The sequence below is a fragment of the Theileria equi genome, chromosome 1 (assembly GCF_000342415.1).
Source record: "Theileria equi strain WA chromosome 1, complete sequence".
Lineage (NCBI taxonomy): Eukaryota > Apicomplexa > Aconoidasida > Piroplasmida > Theileriidae > Theileria > Theileria equi.
In genome coordinates this window covers 1,251,990-1,269,167 of record NC_021366.1, presented here as the reverse complement: position 1 = coordinate 1,269,167, position 17,178 = coordinate 1,251,990, and the positions used below count along the sequence as shown (strand labels likewise).

The following is a 17,178-nucleotide window of genomic DNA, read 5'->3' as shown; positions in this document are numbered from 1 at the left end:
TCCTCAGTCGATTTAAAATGGGAGGCAGCAAGCATAGGCACAGTAAGGACAAGCTCTACATTCTACCTTCAGAATTGGCGCTTACCCAGGGCCCAAAGGTCAATAATAGGCCAGCTGAGCTACTGCCCCTCAACTGTTGCTTCCTGACCCTTTTGCCCTTTAAAAATCCGGTTTGCACAGTAGAAGGCCACATATTTGACCATGACAAGATCAAAGAATACGTCACCCTCAAGGGAACTAACCCGGTCACGGGAGAACCGCTGACACTGAACGACCTCTTTTCCTTGACGTTCTCGACCAACGACAAGGACGAATTCCAGTGCCCACTCTCGTTCAAGAGGTTTACATCAAGCTCATATGTCGTCACTGTGAAGCAGAGTGGCCATGTGTATGGCTATTCGACCCTCAAGGAAGTCGCCAAAAAGGAATCCGACGGACTGATGCATGATCCACTCACAGGTTCGTTTACTTGTGTCCACTCAGCGTATTCTCAGGTATACCGTTCAAGAATAGCGATATCATAACGCTGCAAAGTCCTCACAAGCTGGAACTACGGACTATATCTCTCTTTAAGCACCTCTCCATGTTCTCATCTGATGATAAAGAAGCGCCAAAACAAGTTATACGCGGAAATAGCATGTACAATACAATAGTTGGTCAATTTGATACTCTGGAGGCGAAGGGAGTGGAGAAGGATCCCAAACCTGTTGCTGATAAACCGAAGCATAGTCTATTCACAACGGGGAATCTCTCCACTAGCTTCACTTCAACCGCAATAAACACAGCATACACATCTGAATATCGCAACCAAACTGTTTTCGAGGTTAGGGAACCCCTTTACGCCCTTGTGAAGAAGCAGAAACTCAAGGCATACGTCAAGCTGGTCACAAGCGACGGTGATTTAAACTTGGTACTGCACACTGATAGAGTCCCACTAACATGCGACAATTTCTTGCAACACTGTGAAGATGGGTATTATAATGATACCATATTCCATCGATGTGTACCAAACTTTATGATTCAGGGAGGAGATCCCACAGGCACAGGTCGAGGGGGAGAAAGTGCCTTTTACACAAGAGCAAAACGTGACAACCTCGATGAACAGGTCCCCAAATATTTTAAGGACGAATTTGATAATACACTATACCATGTTGGCGTAGGAGTCTTATCCATGGCAAACAAGGGTAAACATACAAACGGATCGCAATTCTTTATAACGTTCAATACATGTGAACATTTAGATCATAAACACACTGTCTTTGGTAAAACCGTAGGTGGATTGGAATTGTTGAAAAAATGGTCGGAAATGAAAGTCGATGATGACGAACGACCAAAAAATCCACCAAAAATCATAAAGACAATTGTGTACTCAAACCCGTTCACAACGGTGCAGGAACAGGAAAAAGAAAGAAAAGACAAGGAACAAGTGCCCAAAATCACACAATGGATATTCGATCCAGTCAAACAAAAACTACAAAGTAGCACAAACAACGAAATTGGGTATCTAATTAAAAAATTAAAACGTTGACATACATGCAGCATCGCATAAATCACTACATCTCACTAGTCTCGGATTCCGCCATACCTCTCGTAGGCTTCCTTTTCTTCCCACTGCTACTCGTGCCAATCTTTAAAATCGAACCCAAAAGAGACAAATTCTGCAAAAGTACCGGCAAAGAATACACAAGTCCTTTACCAACATCTCCATACATGCATGGATCCAAAACAGAGTCGGGAATCGACAAAACATGCATCTCCAAAGCTGTAGGAAATCCAATCTTCACTCTACCCGTCTCTATTATATCAAAAAGTATGGGAGATGGCAAACCTTGCAAAAATCCAATGTGACCCAACGTGTGAAGCGCTTGGCAAGAGTGTTTTTTGAGTGCATGAGCAACAAGTCCAGTAGTGTCTCTCTGCAAAGCGTAGCCCGCTCCCTTTTTTAATGTGCTCTTTTGCAATGTTTCATGCCAATTGTACTTAAGCTCCGTGTCGTTTTCAGAAAATCCAAAGCATTTTCCAATGCTGAGCAATACGGATGACTTCATGTTGTTTGGTTTAATCGCGTATATTCCCTTGTGAAAGAACGATAACCTCAAAAGATGATCATCGAACGGGAGGCGAGATATCAAGTATGATACAAGTTCATCAAAATAAGTGTTTTCCTGGGCAATGGAATGCTGTGAAGACAAAAGTAATCCATTTTTGAAAATGTTATTGTAATCATCCGCAAGATGCTGCGGACATTCATCAGATTCCGTGTTATTACAGTAGTTGTAAAGAGTTTCAAAATAGTCATTCATCAACTTGGCCCTTGCATTGCGTCTTTCTCTACATATAGTAAAGACTCTACTATGCAGCTCTGAATTTGCCTTAACAAATACTTTTGGGTACTGGAACGAGTTCAGGGTGTTACAAATAGTTTGTGGTAGTGAAAGACAACTTGGCTGAAATCTGCTGTCATGTATTGAGGCCTTCGGGAATGAACCTCCAATCTCACAAAGAGAATGAATAGATACACCTTGCTGGTCTAAAAGTTTTCTCCAGTCTCTGATAAAATCTCCATCCTTTATAATCTGACTTGTAGTTTCAAATTTGTATCCCATAACGGCATATAAGTGGGAGGCTAAATACCTGCGCAATTGAAATATCTGTAATAGCAACTGAGGTTTAAAATTCAATAGTCTATCCTCACAATATTCACAAAATGTTAAAGTACAACCATGTACCAAATTCCAACCGGAACATATTTCACAAGACCCGCTTACAACCTTCTTTAGGGCGAATAGTCTCGATAGAATGTGTTGTAGCTCTTGGTAAGTCCCCAAAGGGGGTTCAAATTCCATTTCAGACGGAATTTTTGGTAATTTAGGTTCACAGAACCTTGCTGTACAGGTTACATGTGGAGTCCCAGAGGCATCACATGTGTAGGCCGATGTAACCTGAATATGACTCACGGTAATCATTGTTTGACAGAGTGATGGTGCAACCTCTTCTTGAGGAGGAACTTCTAATTTTGGAACTGGAACGTTCTTGTCCACGGGACAGTAGTAGTTCCCAAAAATAGAGTCTGGGTCAAAATTGTCAATATCTTGTTTAAAATTTCCGGGAAGTTTCTCATACCTTTCTTCCAAAGGGTCGTAAAAATCATGCACATCAATTATTTTGTCAACATCTTCCCCTTCATTACTAGACACGCTTTGAGAGCTTGGTTCATGTTCAGAGGTAGTTTTTGCAGTATAATATTCTGTAGATGTGATATCAGCATGTTTTTTACATGTTGTTTTGGATTTTTGTTCTACATTTGGTATTTTGTTGTCATATTCATGAAACTGTCTTATGAGATCATTGTAAGAATTGCAGGACGATACAGAGGCCCAATCGGTAGCCAGCTTATCATTGGGAATTAGTCCAAATATAATGGTATCGTCTTTAAACTCGACCCTTTTATTCATTAAAATTGGCAACTTTGTATACATTATAGGCTCCTGATGCTCCATGGCTTCTTTATGTTCTGTGTGTCTTGACCTCTTTGATACGATTGGCTCAGGTGGTTTTGGCATTTTGGGTCTCTTTAGGTCTTCTTCCGTCAATAGTACCGGATGATTTACTTGCTTCAGGGAGTCTTCGGATTCGTGATGACATTTCTTCTTGGACCCGGACATGGACTGTGACTTCTTCTCGCTGTTCTGTCGCTTCTTGCTCCTCTCGGTCACCCTTCCAAATGAGAGAGGATAGTTGTAGAACTCTTCCCATCTGCTTACAAACTCCACATCGATCTCATCAATCTCAGGAATCCTGGGAAACACATACTGTCTTATACCTGTGCAAACGTCCATCTCCTGCGAATCCAAGTCCAAAGCGTCCACAATGTCCACTGCTTGTACCAAAGATTCCATATACTTGTTCAAGCTTTGCCTAAATCCCTTTATAACAACGTCCCCGCAGGAAAGCATATCCCTTCGCATGTTTGTGTACAAATCCTTGAGACGCGCGCGATATTCGCTTCCCCTGGCTTCATACTTTGATTCAGCCACCAAAGTTTCGTATAGCAGAGCCAAGGCAGTCGCCATTTTGAAGCTTTATATGCACTGTCACTACATTGCACGACATACACTACACACAAAATCCCCGAGGATATCAACTGCCAAAAACCTTGAGGAATACATACGCAGGATTCCCCGCAATTCTAATGTGTACTCGCATGAACAACACAAATTAAGTGGCAGACACCCCTACCGTAGAAGTGATTATAATATACTACATTAGCTATCGCACGGTCTTAAAACCGCACGTGAAACAATGATCGTATTTTGGAAAGCTAATCCCTACGACTGTGGAAGTTCCTCTTCATTCTGCTTGTCTAATGCGCCGTGGACTTCCTGAGCAAGAGTGATCAATTCACCAGGTTTCTGCGCAATTTTAACAAGACCCCAAAGTTGTATGAAAACATGGTTAAGAAACTCCTCAGAAACACCAAATTTACATGAATTCTTCAGTGCGTCGCTGAACTTCTCAACGGATCGAAGCATGTAATAGTATTCCGCAAACTCTGTAATTAAAACCATACTTTGTGTACCAACAAAACCATCAAATTGTATTGGCCCTGGGTTTGTAAATAAATCATCCAATAACCACCTCTTCCTGGCAACCTTGAATTTCCTGAATGCCTTGGATTGCAAATCAACATTCGAAGTAGGAATAACCGGCATCTCCCCCTTTTTGAACTTTTCCATGGAGAATATCTCGAATGCATCAGGCGCAATCTTCATGAGAGAAGTAAATGGGATAGCAAATAGTTTCCAGTCCTGAATGCTTCCACAAAGACCGCGGATCGAGCAACAGTATCCCGTGAGTTTATTTTCCAAGGCTATTGCAGCCATATGTCCATATGCATAAGCCAAACTGCAATCAAATTCAGATGGGATAGAACATCTTCCTTGGTAACCAAAGTAGTGTGTAACAGCAGCATAGTTGCCAGAGTATTCACCACGCTCCTTACGCAAGTTTAGTTCCTCCTTCACCATTTTTGCAAGCATAATTTCAATTTCAATGCGTTCTAGAGCCACTTCTGCGAAATCAATCTGTAGCAACTCGTTACGAATGTAAGGAGGGAGGGAGTCAAACACCGCAAGACTCCATGGTGTGATTTTGCGTACCCAGTCAAGGCCTTCTAGACTCACTCCGTTGTTCCCTTCACGCGCTGCCGAATATTCTGCAAGTTGGTCCATGACTTCCTTCTTTTTTCCCTGGTACGTAGCCTCCATAACTACTCTACGTAACTCGTAAAGCATAGTTTTCGTGTTTGGAAGATGCAACACAAGATGATCGGGGATCAACACAGTTCCAAAATTTTTTCCAATCTCCGCTCTCTTGCAAACTGCATCTGCAATATCCTGTACCACATCAAAAAGTGTCTTGTCAGCAGAACCATACTCTTCCGCTATGATGACGACATTAGGGTGTGTTTGCATAGCACATTCCAGGACTTCTAAACTTGGGTATCTACCAAGAATCTTGACAAAATGCCAATACTTTGGCATACTTACTGCGTCTGTCAAAACGTTTCCTACAAGTGATGCATAAATCCTAGCGTTAGAATCAAATCCAACGCAACTCTCAATTAAGCTGTTGCCCAAACTATTAGATCCAGCAACAGGGACACCAATTACACATGTCTTGCTCTTTTTGTTCAAAAAGTATTCCGTTAGGAGAGACGCTTGGGTCATTGATCCCTCGTCTCCAAGGATTATTAGGCCATCCAAATCTAGGGCTTTGCAAGAATTCAGAGCCTTTTCCCAGTTTTCTGGTTCATAAAAATAGGAAAACTTTGATCTATGGACAAGCTCCAAACCTCCCAAATTCTTGAGATAGTCAAAATCTCTATCCTCAAGCTCAATATAATCACCTTGCGTAAGTCCCTTTGCACCATGGAACGCAAAACATTTTCCAGACAAGAGAGAAACGCGCTCAAAAACTCCCCAAATTACATTAACGATACCTGGTGCATGTTTTGAAAGAGGTACAATTCCAACCCTAAGGGGATCGTAACTTCCGTTATTATTCTCATCTATAGTAGAAAGAAGCTCATTAGAATCCTTGGAATGGTCAAGAATAACCTCGTACAAGTTAAATTTGCTGTGACTCACTAAATATGGATAGTTTAACAGAATCTGATTCTTCAAGTATTGGTCGCCATCAAACACCTGTTTGAAAGGTTGCATGGTAGCTTGTAAGCTGGAACATATTGATGGAATTTCAGGCACCACGTTTAGTCTTGTCCTTTGCAAATCACTATAGAAACTAGTGTGCTTAAAGTTCAGGTGTTTGTTCGTTCTCGGTGCATTCAGGTCTCCTACAAGATCCCCTACTGTGGGAGAAGAAATATAAAGTGGAGCCTTTACCGTTAAAAGACCTGTATCTGTTTGAATAGGGCCAGGAGATCTATATACATCCTGATATGCCCAAATTTCGCGGACCTTTGAAAATGTGTGGAACAATTGACCGTCCAGATTTAAAAGCGTCTTCCGTATTGCAGGATATCTTGTTTCACCTTTAACTTCCATTAAATGCAAAAATGGAACTCCTATGGGAATCCAATCCTCAATCTGACCATTGAGGTTACGGATGACTGACATGTATCCATTTCTACCATTGGATATCAATACTCCTGCATTGTATCCCAAAGCATAACAGTATGAAGCGTCAAATCCGGATGGAATTGCACATCTTCCCTCATAACCAAAGTAGTGTGTCATGATTGTAAACCCGGAAAGATTTGATCCCTTTGAAACCATCCTACTCTCCACTAACATGGACAAGAGCCGTTCAGTGGCTATTTTTGCAACCATAATGTATCCTCCAGCTTCTATATCATTGATTAATTGTTCCCTAATTGACTCTGGCATAAACTCCCATGTATCTTTACTATTCTTTAGCAAAGATGAGTCGACACCGGACTTGGGGTTATCCTTTAGAGTGTCATTTAGTTCCTTAATTAATACGCGCATATCCGGGATAAACTCAATCAGTCCTTCTGGGATTAAAATAACACCAAATGGCTTACCCATGGCATGTCTCTTTTCAATTACCTCTACAATAGAATCAACTATGCTACGCAAAGACTGCTGGTTATGCTCAACCTCTTCGCCAATCAAGACCATGTTTGGGTGGGTCTGAAGTGCACATTCAAGAGCCAAATGTGAAGCTGATCTGCCCATAACACGTACAAAGTGATAATTGTATTGGGTGCTGCTGGCATCAGTACATAGGTTACCAATGAGCTCAGAATATGTCTTTGCTGCTGTGTCGAAACCAAAACTAATTTCAATATTTTTGGAGTTAACATCACCATCAACTGTCTTTGGTATTCCAATGACACAGCACATCTTGTTTAACTTTGTCCCCGGAAAGGTACAAGACGGGTCAAACATGCGAGCAAAATGATTTGCGATAATTGCAGCATTACTGTTGGTACCATCACCCCCAATGATGATAAGACCGTCAAGCTCCAGATTATTCGCACATGAAACGGCAAGTTCAAGGTCATAGTCGCCATTAATCCTACCTCTTCCTGACCAGAGCATATTAAAACCTCCTAAATTGCGAAACTCGTCCATTCTCTGGCTGGACATAATTTCATAGCGCTGATCTAGAAATCCATCCAACCCACCTATGAAGCCAATTAGCTGTGATTCCTTATTCCTCTGTTTCAAATAGTCAAATGCACCTGCAATAACATTGTGTCCACCTGGCGCTGGTCCACCGCTCAAAATTAGTCCAATTCTCAGTCTGGGCTTCACACCCTGAAAGCCCTGTAGGACCTGAGGTTCCACAGAAACCATACGTTCCTTTGATATGTGTGGAAGGAGAGTTGAGAGTTCCTCATAGTGAGTCATATCCTCACCACTGCTATCGTATTCCTGCAACACATGGTTCTCATACTGAAGAACCTGTGGGAGTGGGACCTTCTTATTGGATTGTCTGCCTTCATAGACACTTTTAGGTGCGAGACAGGAGTCTATTCTTTTGAGTGGATGTGAGAGAGATTCCATTGATCGGGCTGATGTCGTGCGACCGCTGCTTTGTAGCAAAAACGAGTCCATCTGCGACGGTGGCTGAATACTACTGAGCAGAGACGGGGACAACTGCAGCTTCTGGAGGTCTTTTCTGTAAGAATCACCATCTTGTTGGCGATCAGTGGGTGCTTTACTCTGATCCAGCTTTCCATTGTCATTTCCCAGGAGACAGTAATGATTATCTCTTGAAAACAATGTCATTGATCGCCTCGCTTGTTCTGTAAAATGTCCATGTATGACAAATTTGCGTATCTACTTACTGTTGAGGTCGCTGAGGTCTTCTGCCGGCATTGTGTATCTCAGCGGTTGTATTCGAGTGTTTGTGACAAACAATTTTTATTTTTGATAAATTTTTGGTTAGACACAAGTTGCATTAGTATAAACTGCTCGAAGACAAGTAGCGAACCACTTCTGGCATTTGGACGGCATAAATAATTTACAAGAGCACATATAAATAGTGACCGAGAGACAACTACAGCTACTTGATTTGAGCCGCTGGTATTTCAACTAAATTCCGGGTTGAGCTTCTCCACTACATTTCTCATGGGTGGCCCCTATACTCGCTAGTTTCAATTTTTCATACTCTTCACCGCATATACACCTATAATGTGTACGGTTTATATTAAAAGCCATTTTATATGTAAATAGTCATAAGACAGAAACTGAGGCTCACGGTAACGTCTATTCTCTGTTATTCCTATCAACAGACAACACATGCCACAGAAGTTAAAACACATCGACCGTTTGGAATAGTCAGTCTATACATTCTAAAGTTTGCAAAATGGGCTCCAAATTCCCGCTACTTATACTAGTAGGGCCCTCTGGAGTCGGAAAAACAACGATACACAAACGGATTGTCCAAGACTTCCCAAACATCTTCGAATTCAGCGTAAGCTACACTAGCAGACCAATAAGAAAGGGAGAAAAACACGGTGTAAACTACTACTTTGTATCGAATGAAGAATTCGACCAAATGAAACTCAATGGAGATTTCCTGGAACACGCCTCCTACGTTGGATCACAATACGGTACATCCATCAAGGAAATTGAGAGGATACGAGAAAGAGGGAAAATACCACTCCTGGAAATCGAAATACAGGGGTTCAAAGTGCTACATGACAAAGGACTGGACATGAAAAGCGTATTTATCACAATATCCGATTTAAATCTGTTGAGACAAAGACTTACAGATAGAGGACTCGACTCTGAAGAAGTTATTCTCAGAAGACTAAACAGAGCCAGACAAGAAATCGTAGAGTCAGAAACATTCCCATTCAACTATAAATTTGAAAATGCCGATCTAGAGGCAGCGTACAAGAGTCTGTGTCTCAAACTTGTGGAATGGTATCCGCATATCAAAATATAGCTTTGTAGGATATACATTTACACGACTATATATTACATCAAACCTCACAGAGGCCTCCATTATTCGGTGTGTGTGGGTTGCTCATAGCTTTCGTTCTTGAGCTACATGGGTTTTGTAACATTTTATGGACAAATAAACAAACCTGTAAGTGTTGTTGCTCGAGAAAACGCTTAAACAGCGACAAAACCTGGTACAATACTCCAACGGCAATCGCGGACGTGACAATAGTGATAAACTGCTTCATCTTATGGAGGGTATCGTTCTTGTAGTTCTCATAGTCTGTCTGTCTCGCTATAAAGTCCTCCTTGCTCAATTCAAGGGTCCTCCCGGAAAACAAAAGCCTACATGTATGGCCGTGTCCAGAGTCGTCTCAGGGCGCTCCCGTCGCTCAGTATAAATTTGAAAAGTTTATAAACTCACTTTTTATCGAATACGTCGTCCAATCCGGTGAATTGGTCAAAGGAATGACTCTCCTCTTTGTTGATGTCGCGGTTTTGCGATTTTAAAGCATTTAGTCTGCCATTAGCTTTGCGTTCACTGTGATTTAGCTGTAGATTCCCCTTTATGTGATTGCCAAGGGCGAGATTCTTCGAGCAACTGTGAAGGACGGGGACCGGGGCCAAGAATCCGCTCCTCTTGAATGTCTTGGCGCCATCCGAGAGAAGTGGTGATAATATTAAAAAACATGCAGCCAAAAGGTCCATTTTAGGCCACAGGGGTTTATATCTTGTGAACTGGTGTTTGGCCTTGTGCACATGCCCCTCATAATTTCTCATGTGTAGAGCCACTTTTGGTCTTGCGCTCAGAGATATGAACAAAGATGTTCTTGGAAGGCTGGAAGAGTACAGATTCTTTCGTCGTTTGAGGAGATTTAACAAGAGAAGTGGATTCTTCACGTTCGGGTTCCCCTGTTTGCTGATTATGAGCAGCTTAATAGTCACAGGGACCTTTATAGTAGACAAACAACTGGAAGTAAAGTATAACAGAGAGCAAAGTGTGGGCAAACGCGAGCAGAGTCTCAGGGAAGAGCACGATGAGATGATAAGAATGCTCCAAAAGGTTACACCTTCTGATAAATTAGATAATTCTGTACCAATTCCAAAGATTGACGACTAGTGGACCGCCATGGGATCGCAATTCATATCCGTAAAACTCGATAGTCTCCCAGGGTCAAACGACTCTACACAAGGGTTTACTCCCTTTGCAGGTATTTTCTCTCCCGTCTTTATTCGTCCTAACCAGGCCAGGTTGTAGACTCGCTGGAATCGTGGAAAGGTCAATCTGTGATTGGTATCTACTCGTTCTTGCTTCACATGTTCACTCAGGTCTGACTGGAAAATGTACAAAAGTTACTGGAGACGTTCTAGAGAACCAGCCAATTTATCAAGTAACGACTCTGCCACCGCGTACAAGGGTGGAAATGCAACTCATGATCTCAAATCTAAAACCGCTATTCACGGCACTCTTGTGTTTGTCTATTCTTCACATGGCATTACCATACTTAGGCGACTATCTTTACATTAGATCAAGGGAAAATGAGACTATTGTCATCTTGTCCGACTCGTGGGTAAGTGTATAGCCTGCACGTGCAAAAGGTACAGGAAAACGCTCTCCCCTTTGTCCAGTGGATGCTCCTCAAGAACGCTCAGATTATCGTATGTATACCCAAACACGAGGTGAGTTTATAGGGTCGATAAATGTGCTGGAATAGGACGAAAGCGCCAAGAAAATAGAGTGGAGTCGACATGCATTCTTCAAGCATCCCTCATTCAAGAGCAAAAGTCTTCAGGGTGAGTAGACATAGCGTCCATACGCGTTCCATAGTAACTCTGAGAAGTGTGAATGATGACGAGATTGCCGACAACGTCCTGAAAATCACAAAATACGGGGCAAGTGCTATTCTAGTCTTGGGGGACGCATTCAAAACTGAACAAGTAAAGATCCATAGACAGGTCCTTCTGGCGGCTGGTTTGGGCTCCAGAGTAGTTTGGTGCTCGAGAATGGAACAAATCGACCCGTGCGAGTGTGATTGTCTCTTTGACAAGGGCATCTCTTTGGGATTCTTCAATCTTGACTCAATCTTGTCAACTGAGAGTCACATTGGCATCGTACAACATGCAATAATAGAAACAGTCAACCACATGGCAAATTCGACTCTGTTTGTCTCATAAACTCTGGGTTGATGCGATATAATGGCTATGTGTATGGGGGCTCTGCCCTGGAGCTCTCGTTGCTCATTATGTATCCCTCTGGTGTTGTTTAATGATGTAAAAACTGTAAAATGCGTGTACTCGAATCTATAAATGAGCTGCTCTATCCAACGGATCAGGAAAGTCAGCGCAACGCGTACGTCTGAAACCCAAATTTCTCATTTTCTCCTTAGGAATACATTTCTGACCAAATGGCAGCAGACAATCGAAGCTTGGACTGAAAGTCACTCGATACTCCATGGAGATTTCCCGCCAGAGGTACCTAAAACCAGTGGTAGACAAATAAAAATCTATAGGCCAAGTTTATCGCAGCGCAAACATTGCGCATGAAAGTTCTGTACGACTCCTATCAACTACCATCGCACTGTGTTCTCAAGCTCTGTGAATCGCTCCTCGCGTACCTCAATAATGACGATTTACCGTAGGTTTTTGTACTCCCTCTTCATTCTCATTCACAGCCGAAACATATTCTCAACGATTGGGTTAGCGATCTGTGATTTAGCCATACAAATGGTTGAGCACTGGGAGTCCCCAGTGGAGTCGTTTATAAACTGCTACAAGACAGAACGCTTGACTCTCAAGGGTGTGTTGTTCCTCATTGAGACGCTCCCAGAAGAGACAACCAATGGACGATTAATCATGATCCCGGAACTGCACAGTAAAGTAAATATAAAGTTAAAGAACGAGTACGCAAAGGCTGTAGATTTCCTCTTTAGCCTGAGGAAATCATCCACGGATTTTGCAAACACGGGAAATATACTCCGCTGCTGGCATAACTGGAGACGTTTTGACACATTCTCGTCCAATGGTGAAATATGCCGCTTATTCCTTGAGGACTGTTTGACAATAATAAAACACCCAAATATGCGTGGACATGGACTGGATGATGAGATATATGAAGTTGCGATAAATTGCATGATTGATGTTCTGCAGGAATGCGCATATTTGAGCTCTAGGGATACTGCTGGCGGTATAAACTCCTATGAGGATTACGACGATGTTCAGTACTCCAAGAGGAGATATGCCGACTTGCAACATATACAAAAGGCATGTTTCGAGGCATGCATTGGTGATTTATTACAACATCTCTCTGCGTCATTTGCAAGTTCTGATGTTTTCTTGTATAGCAACCTCTCGAGAGTATACGCAAATCTTTTGGATAGCCTACATTTTTCACTATCCGACTCTAATGACGCACAGCTTTTGAAGCTGATTCACGCAATCATACATTTTATAGAACTTCCCTACTGTCTAATCTACGCACAAAGCGGGATTGAGAATGTGATTAATCCATTTGACCCCTCATACAATCGGGCTGCGGCACGAGAGGCTGTTTTTGATCGTACCTCTTCATCTGAATTTGACGAGGAAAGTGCATCTATTGCACAAAAGGCTGTATTTGTACTGTGTGATATTCTTTCCAGGCATAACACGGCTGTTGAAAGTATAAAGTCCATTTGTAATGAGATTCTGGACATATTCCTACTCATATCAATCACTCCTCCAATACAACCACTAGTGGAATATGAACTTTATATCAGGGATTCTCTGGAGATCTTCCATGAGCTTGCAAGAATAATACCTGGAGGTACCATGTACGAACATATTCATGCTCACACAATTGGTCACGCAAAGTTTCAAAGCTCCCCAATCTTTCTTGAATCGGCCCTGCGTATTTTGGGTCCTATAATTGAAAAGATTGACATTAAGAGGAATATACATCTTTTGGATTCTATCCACACCATTGTCAATATATTGGAGGGGCATTGTTCACTTCCGTGTATCCGATTCTTGGGTGACATTCGACGGGTGTTCCTCCTGGATGGTACTGAAATACTCTTGGAAAGAGTCCTTAGGGTTCTCCATAGATCATTGCAGTCCAGTTCTGAGGATGACCGTTACGAAGCTGTGCAAAGTATATCTTCGCTTTGTTACTATATTAAGCTGGAAAAATTACAAAACAGAGAAACTGTGCTCCATATGCTAGTTGGCTGTATGGAAATTATGAGGGATAATGAGTCTCTATTGTCTATTCTACTCGAGGGAATCGCACTAGCGTCTTGTGACCTTGCCACAGACGATATCCAACATGTTATTGCAAAGGTTTCAATGCCATGGATTGAGGCTATAGAGGGAAACACTCTTTCTACTCCTCAAGTGAGAATTTTGGTTGATAGGATGACAAGCCTTGTCCGCAATCTCAGCAATAGGCCAGGTATCGCCATTATTAGTGGACGCATCTTACCTCTATTGTTAGAGCTCCTCAAGAGACATCATGAGGATGCAGATTCTGTGGAATGTATTTGTAGATGTATAAAGCATTGTGCAAGGTGCATGAACATGCAATTTGCAGGGCATATTCCTCTATTGGTGGCAACAATCTCACAAGTGGCTGGGCAGAAAATGTTTGGAACCTACTTGTACCTCGTGGAGTGGCTCCACGGTATTTTTTACACAACTCCAAAGGGATCAAAAGTTTTTAATGGGCATACCGTGACTCCGGAAAACTTGGAATCCATTTCTACCCTCTATCACCTTCTCACTCGTTCAACGTTGGAAATTCTAAAATTATCGCAGATGGCTGATGTAGAAGATATGATTGAGGATTTTTATGGTCTTCAAGCCCAGTTTATACTCCATACAAAATTTGCGTATGAGGAAACTGAACTCGCTGACCAAATTGTCTCAATCAGTGCGACATGCATGGCCATACGAAAGCCTCAATGTGTCTTCTCATTCTGGGAATCTCTCCTCAAAAGGGGAAAGGAAGTTAAAACTCTTGAAAATATCGCACTTAAATATCTTGGAGCCGCTGCTGCGTCAGCATTTAGAATTTTAGCTTCAGGATGCCCAAAGTCAACAGAACATTATATTGAAGATTTTACAATCTCCATCGTAGACCGATTTGGCAGAGATTGTCTACCATTTCTGGAACAAGCTCTAGATCAATTACCACCCGCAATCATATCGGATTCAAAGAAGAAAAATTCACTCTTGGAATCTCTGCTCGGTAGCCGAACAAAAAGTACCGTGCATCATATACATAAACTCTCTTCGCAACTGGCGATGCGCAACAGATTTTAATTGGATTCATACCAAACATGTTATATATTATAATTACTCATTTCTATGTGCACCAAGGGTACCAGTTGTCCATTTCCAAAATTGTCATGTTTCACTTTTCTCCAGAGTGTACCACGTTTCTCGTAATGCCGTATTTCCGAATCTGACCCTGATTTTTGGTTTACCAAAACGGAAATTCTTTGTAGCCTTCCATTCCTAAAATATGAAAATGCAGTTATACATCTTTCACCATCCTTGGCTTTCCAAATTAGCTCTTGTCCACAGACAACTTTGGTGGCATAACTCCCAAGTTCTGGGATATGCATGCGAGTTTTTCGTTTTAATGCGACAGACTCTAACACAATCCTTTCATCATTCTCCTCGCTTGTAGACACGTTGAGGGTAAATGTGTGTGTTGAACTGGGAATCATCCTGAGTTTGGCAAACTCCCTATTACGGTGCTCAAAGTCGTCTGGGCCTAGTTTCCAAATCCCATCAGATTTGCATAGACCAATATATCTCGTACTAGAGCCGTGTATTGACATGAACATCATCATTGGCCTACCATTCTTTAAATGAAGGGTTATCAAGATGCACTTTTCTCTACCCTCAGCCTTCCAGAGATTTTCTGACCCCTCTTTCACGGACCGGATTTTGATTCCTTTCCTTGGCATAACTATCCTTGTAGGGACATCATCGTAGAACAAAAGGAATGACTTGTAGAGAACCTCATCGATTCGTGAAATATCCAAGACTACATCTAGTGCAAGTGCGGAATGAGTAGATAGAAAAGTGCATGCGAGTATAATAACTGATGAACAACCCTTCATTGTACATTTACGGTATTTTAGCTGAAGATGAAAGGGTCTTTTGTGGGTAAAAATGGGCTAGCCTGAGGACTAACAAGCGCAGCAAAGACATCACATGTCCTGCATGTTTATTATACAGAGATGAAATTATTGTTTTAGGAATTTGTATTGGTTACTCTGATGGAGTATGTTCGCCGTGTGATTCGTCCGTCCCTGGATGGTCTTGATAATTTGGTCTTCTAATCTCCTATAGTGAACTACTTTCAAAAGCTTTTTCGCCTGTTTCTTGAAAGTCTAGTATTTTGTCTAAATTACCTCCAGATGTTTGGGTTTTCCTGGATAAGCATTTACCATGTCTTCCATAACCGGGATTCTCGTTTTAGTCACAAGTTCCGCGTTGGGTAGCTGACAGCTCAGGAATTTTTAGTACTTTGGTTTGGTTGTTGATCTAGTTCAGGCGTTGATGTATACTTTTCTGGTTCTTGATGCTTAAGTATTTCATCAAACTTCTTTAAAAAGTCATCCAGTGTGAGCTCTTTCCATTCACCATTGACGTTCTTTTCAAAGTACTTGACATTGAACTTGTCTTCACCTATAATACTAACATCTAGAAGTAAGGAGCCATCATTTTATGTATATTGGTATTATCATATGAAGGACCAGCACCCAGTGGCTGACCAGCGGCTCGACTTAGTAGACGTACTAGTAGTAGGAGTCTTGGAAGATGCTTTTTCATTAGCTCTAGGATGCTCTTCTTCAGGCGAGTCCACATGCATCTCTTCCTGTAAAGAAGTATCTGGTGTGACCTCTACGGGAGTCTCTTCAGAGGATACTTTAGCATGTTCTGGAGAACTTCTAAGATTCTCCGTAGATCCACCATAAGCTCCATTATCGTCATCTTTGGTCTTACTCTTTCCAAGACATCCTGCACTGCATAACCTTATCAAATAGACCGTCCATAGTACTGCTAAAACTTTCATTCCCTCCTCCTCTTTTCTTCTTCCTATACTGTCGCACCAACCCATGGGAACATCTGGGGTTGAATAACTCTTCCTGGGAATAAATCCATGCATTAAACAGTGACCAGTTTATGAATTGAGATGTATGGTCTAGGACTGGAGAGATTAGTCTCACCTCTAAGCAGGAGTCTCTGTAAGGAAGGTATTTGACTCCCTTGATGTGGGTGGATGGTGTAGAGTAGGAAGAAGATTAAGGTAGCCATGACTATCATGTAGAACAAGCACTCTCGATGGACAACAAGGAAGATCTCTGGGTCTAACGTATGGTGTTTTGTACAAGAATTTTGTCATGGTCAGGACCCAAAAATTGAGCTGTTTGGTCTCTCCCACTCATTCCTAAGATGTGGTCCATTCCTGGCATTTCCGTAATGATTGATATGAAACTATTACCTTGGTATTAATATCTGCCAATAAGATCTCATATAAAGACCACACCTGTTGTGATGAATTGATCAGTTGATGGCTATTGTGATTATGGTAAAAAGGGAGTTGTGAAGTTTATAATCGTTGTATGCACATCATACATCCTGTTTAATGGAGTTTAACGGCTGTAAGCTATCAAATAGACTCTATAATCCCTCAAACGCAGTATACCTTACTCCAGATTTTTCCCGTTAACCAGAACTGCATTCA

At 41.8% G+C, this 17,178-nt stretch overlaps 11 protein-coding genes across 11 annotated transcripts; 6 read left to right on the top strand and 5 right to left on the bottom strand.

The window, feature by feature from the left end:
* Positions 1-5: 5 nt before the first annotated feature.
* BEWA_023840 (peptidyl-prolyl cis-trans isomerase, putative) lies at positions 6-1,528 on the top strand (the record flags this gene model as incomplete). The annotated part of the gene is made up of 2 exons (XM_004829144.1): positions 6-459; positions 495-1,528. The coding sequence occupies exons 1-2, from the start codon at positions 18-20 to the stop codon at positions 1,526-1,528; spliced, it is 1,476 nt and encodes a 491-aa protein (XP_004829201.1). The 5' UTR covers positions 6-17.
* A 25-nt stretch (positions 1,529-1,553) lies between these two features.
* Positions 1,554-4,093, bottom strand: BEWA_023830 (hypothetical protein; the record flags this gene model as incomplete). Its single annotated transcript, XM_004829143.1, has 1 exon — positions 1,554-4,093. Exon 1 carries the CDS (start codon positions 4,071-4,073, stop codon positions 1,554-1,556), a length of 2,520 nt encoding a protein of 839 aa, XP_004829200.1. The 5' UTR covers positions 4,074-4,093.
* A 135-nt stretch (positions 4,094-4,228) lies between these two features.
* Positions 4,229-8,369, bottom strand: BEWA_023820 (phosphofructokinase, putative; the record flags this gene model as incomplete). The annotated part of the gene is made up of 2 exons (XM_004829142.1): positions 4,229-8,296; positions 8,339-8,369. The coding sequence occupies 2 exons, from the start codon at positions 8,367-8,369 to the stop codon at positions 4,329-4,331; spliced, it is 3,999 nt and encodes a 1,332-aa protein (XP_004829199.1). The 3' UTR covers positions 4,229-4,328.
* A 287-nt stretch (positions 8,370-8,656) lies between these two features.
* Positions 8,657-9,444, top strand: BEWA_023810 (guanylate kinase, putative; the record flags this gene model as incomplete). Its single annotated transcript, XM_004829141.1, has 1 exon — positions 8,657-9,444. The coding sequence occupies exon 1, from the start codon at positions 8,860-8,862 to the stop codon at positions 9,442-9,444; it is 585 nt and encodes a 194-aa protein (XP_004829198.1). The 5' UTR covers positions 8,657-8,859.
* Positions 9,445-9,458: 14 nt separating this feature from the next.
* BEWA_023800 (uncharacterized protein) lies at positions 9,459-10,175 on the bottom strand. Its single transcript, XM_004829140.1, has 3 exons — positions 9,865-10,175; positions 9,587-9,785; positions 9,459-9,545 (listed from the first exon to the last, which is right to left on the bottom strand). Exons 1-3 carry the CDS (start codon positions 10,146-10,148, stop codon positions 9,504-9,506), a joined length of 525 nt encoding a protein of 174 aa, XP_004829197.1. The 5' UTR covers positions 10,149-10,175; the 3' UTR covers positions 9,459-9,503.
* Positions 10,176-10,218: 43 nt separating this feature from the next.
* Positions 10,219-10,560, top strand: BEWA_023790 (uncharacterized protein; the record flags this gene model as incomplete). Its single annotated transcript, XM_004829139.1, has 1 exon — positions 10,219-10,560. One exon carries the CDS (start codon positions 10,219-10,221, stop codon positions 10,558-10,560), a length of 342 nt encoding a protein of 113 aa, XP_004829196.1.
* A 9-nt stretch (positions 10,561-10,569) lies between these two features.
* BEWA_023780 (hypothetical protein) lies at positions 10,570-11,615 on the top strand (the record flags this gene model as incomplete). The annotated part of the gene is made up of 6 exons (XM_004829138.1): positions 10,570-10,651; positions 10,687-10,734; positions 10,770-11,011; positions 11,046-11,120; positions 11,156-11,234; positions 11,269-11,615. The coding sequence occupies 6 exons, from the start codon at positions 10,570-10,572 to the stop codon at positions 11,613-11,615; spliced, it is 873 nt and encodes a 290-aa protein (XP_004829195.1).
* Positions 11,616-11,725: 110 nt separating this feature from the next.
* BEWA_023770 (hypothetical protein) lies at positions 11,726-12,079 on the top strand (the record flags this gene model as incomplete). Its single annotated transcript, XM_004829137.1, has 3 exons — positions 11,726-11,790; positions 11,828-11,912; positions 11,951-12,079. The coding sequence occupies 3 exons, from the start codon at positions 11,726-11,728 to the stop codon at positions 12,077-12,079; spliced, it is 279 nt and encodes a 92-aa protein (XP_004829194.1).
* Positions 12,080-12,164: 85 nt separating this feature from the next.
* Positions 12,165-14,738, top strand: BEWA_023760 (hypothetical protein; the record flags this gene model as incomplete). The annotated part of the gene is made up of 1 exon (XM_004829136.1): positions 12,165-14,738. The coding sequence occupies one exon, from the start codon at positions 12,165-12,167 to the stop codon at positions 14,736-14,738; it is 2,574 nt and encodes an 857-aa protein (XP_004829193.1).
* Positions 14,739-14,758: 20 nt separating this feature from the next.
* BEWA_023750 (signal peptide-containing protein) lies at positions 14,759-15,547 on the bottom strand (the record flags this gene model as incomplete). The annotated part of the gene is made up of 1 exon (XM_004829135.1): positions 14,759-15,547. One exon carries the CDS (start codon positions 15,545-15,547, stop codon positions 14,759-14,761), a length of 789 nt encoding a protein of 262 aa, XP_004829192.1.
* A 392-nt stretch (positions 15,548-15,939) lies between these two features.
* On the bottom strand, positions 15,940-16,551 carry BEWA_023740 (signal peptide-containing protein; the record flags this gene model as incomplete). The annotated part of the gene is made up of 2 exons (XM_004829134.1): positions 15,940-16,118; positions 16,230-16,551. 2 exons carry the CDS (start codon positions 16,549-16,551, stop codon positions 15,940-15,942), a joined length of 501 nt encoding a protein of 166 aa, XP_004829191.1.
* Positions 16,552-17,178: the final 627 nt, after the last annotated feature.

Bases quoted from the DNA above. Each gene is read 5' to 3' on its own strand.
- BEWA_023800 (XM_004829140.1), bottom strand. From the start codon at position 10,148: ATGGACCTTTTGGCTGCATGTTTTTTAATATTATCACCACTTCTCTCG. The intron at 9,786-9,864 runs GTGAGTTTATAA...CCATACATGTAG, and splicing joins GACGACGTATTCGATAAAAA to GCTTTTGTTTTCCGGGAGGA. The intron at 9,546-9,586 runs GTTTGTTTATTT...AAACCCATGTAG, and splicing joins TCGAGCAACAACACTTACAG to CTCAAGAACGAAAGCTATGA.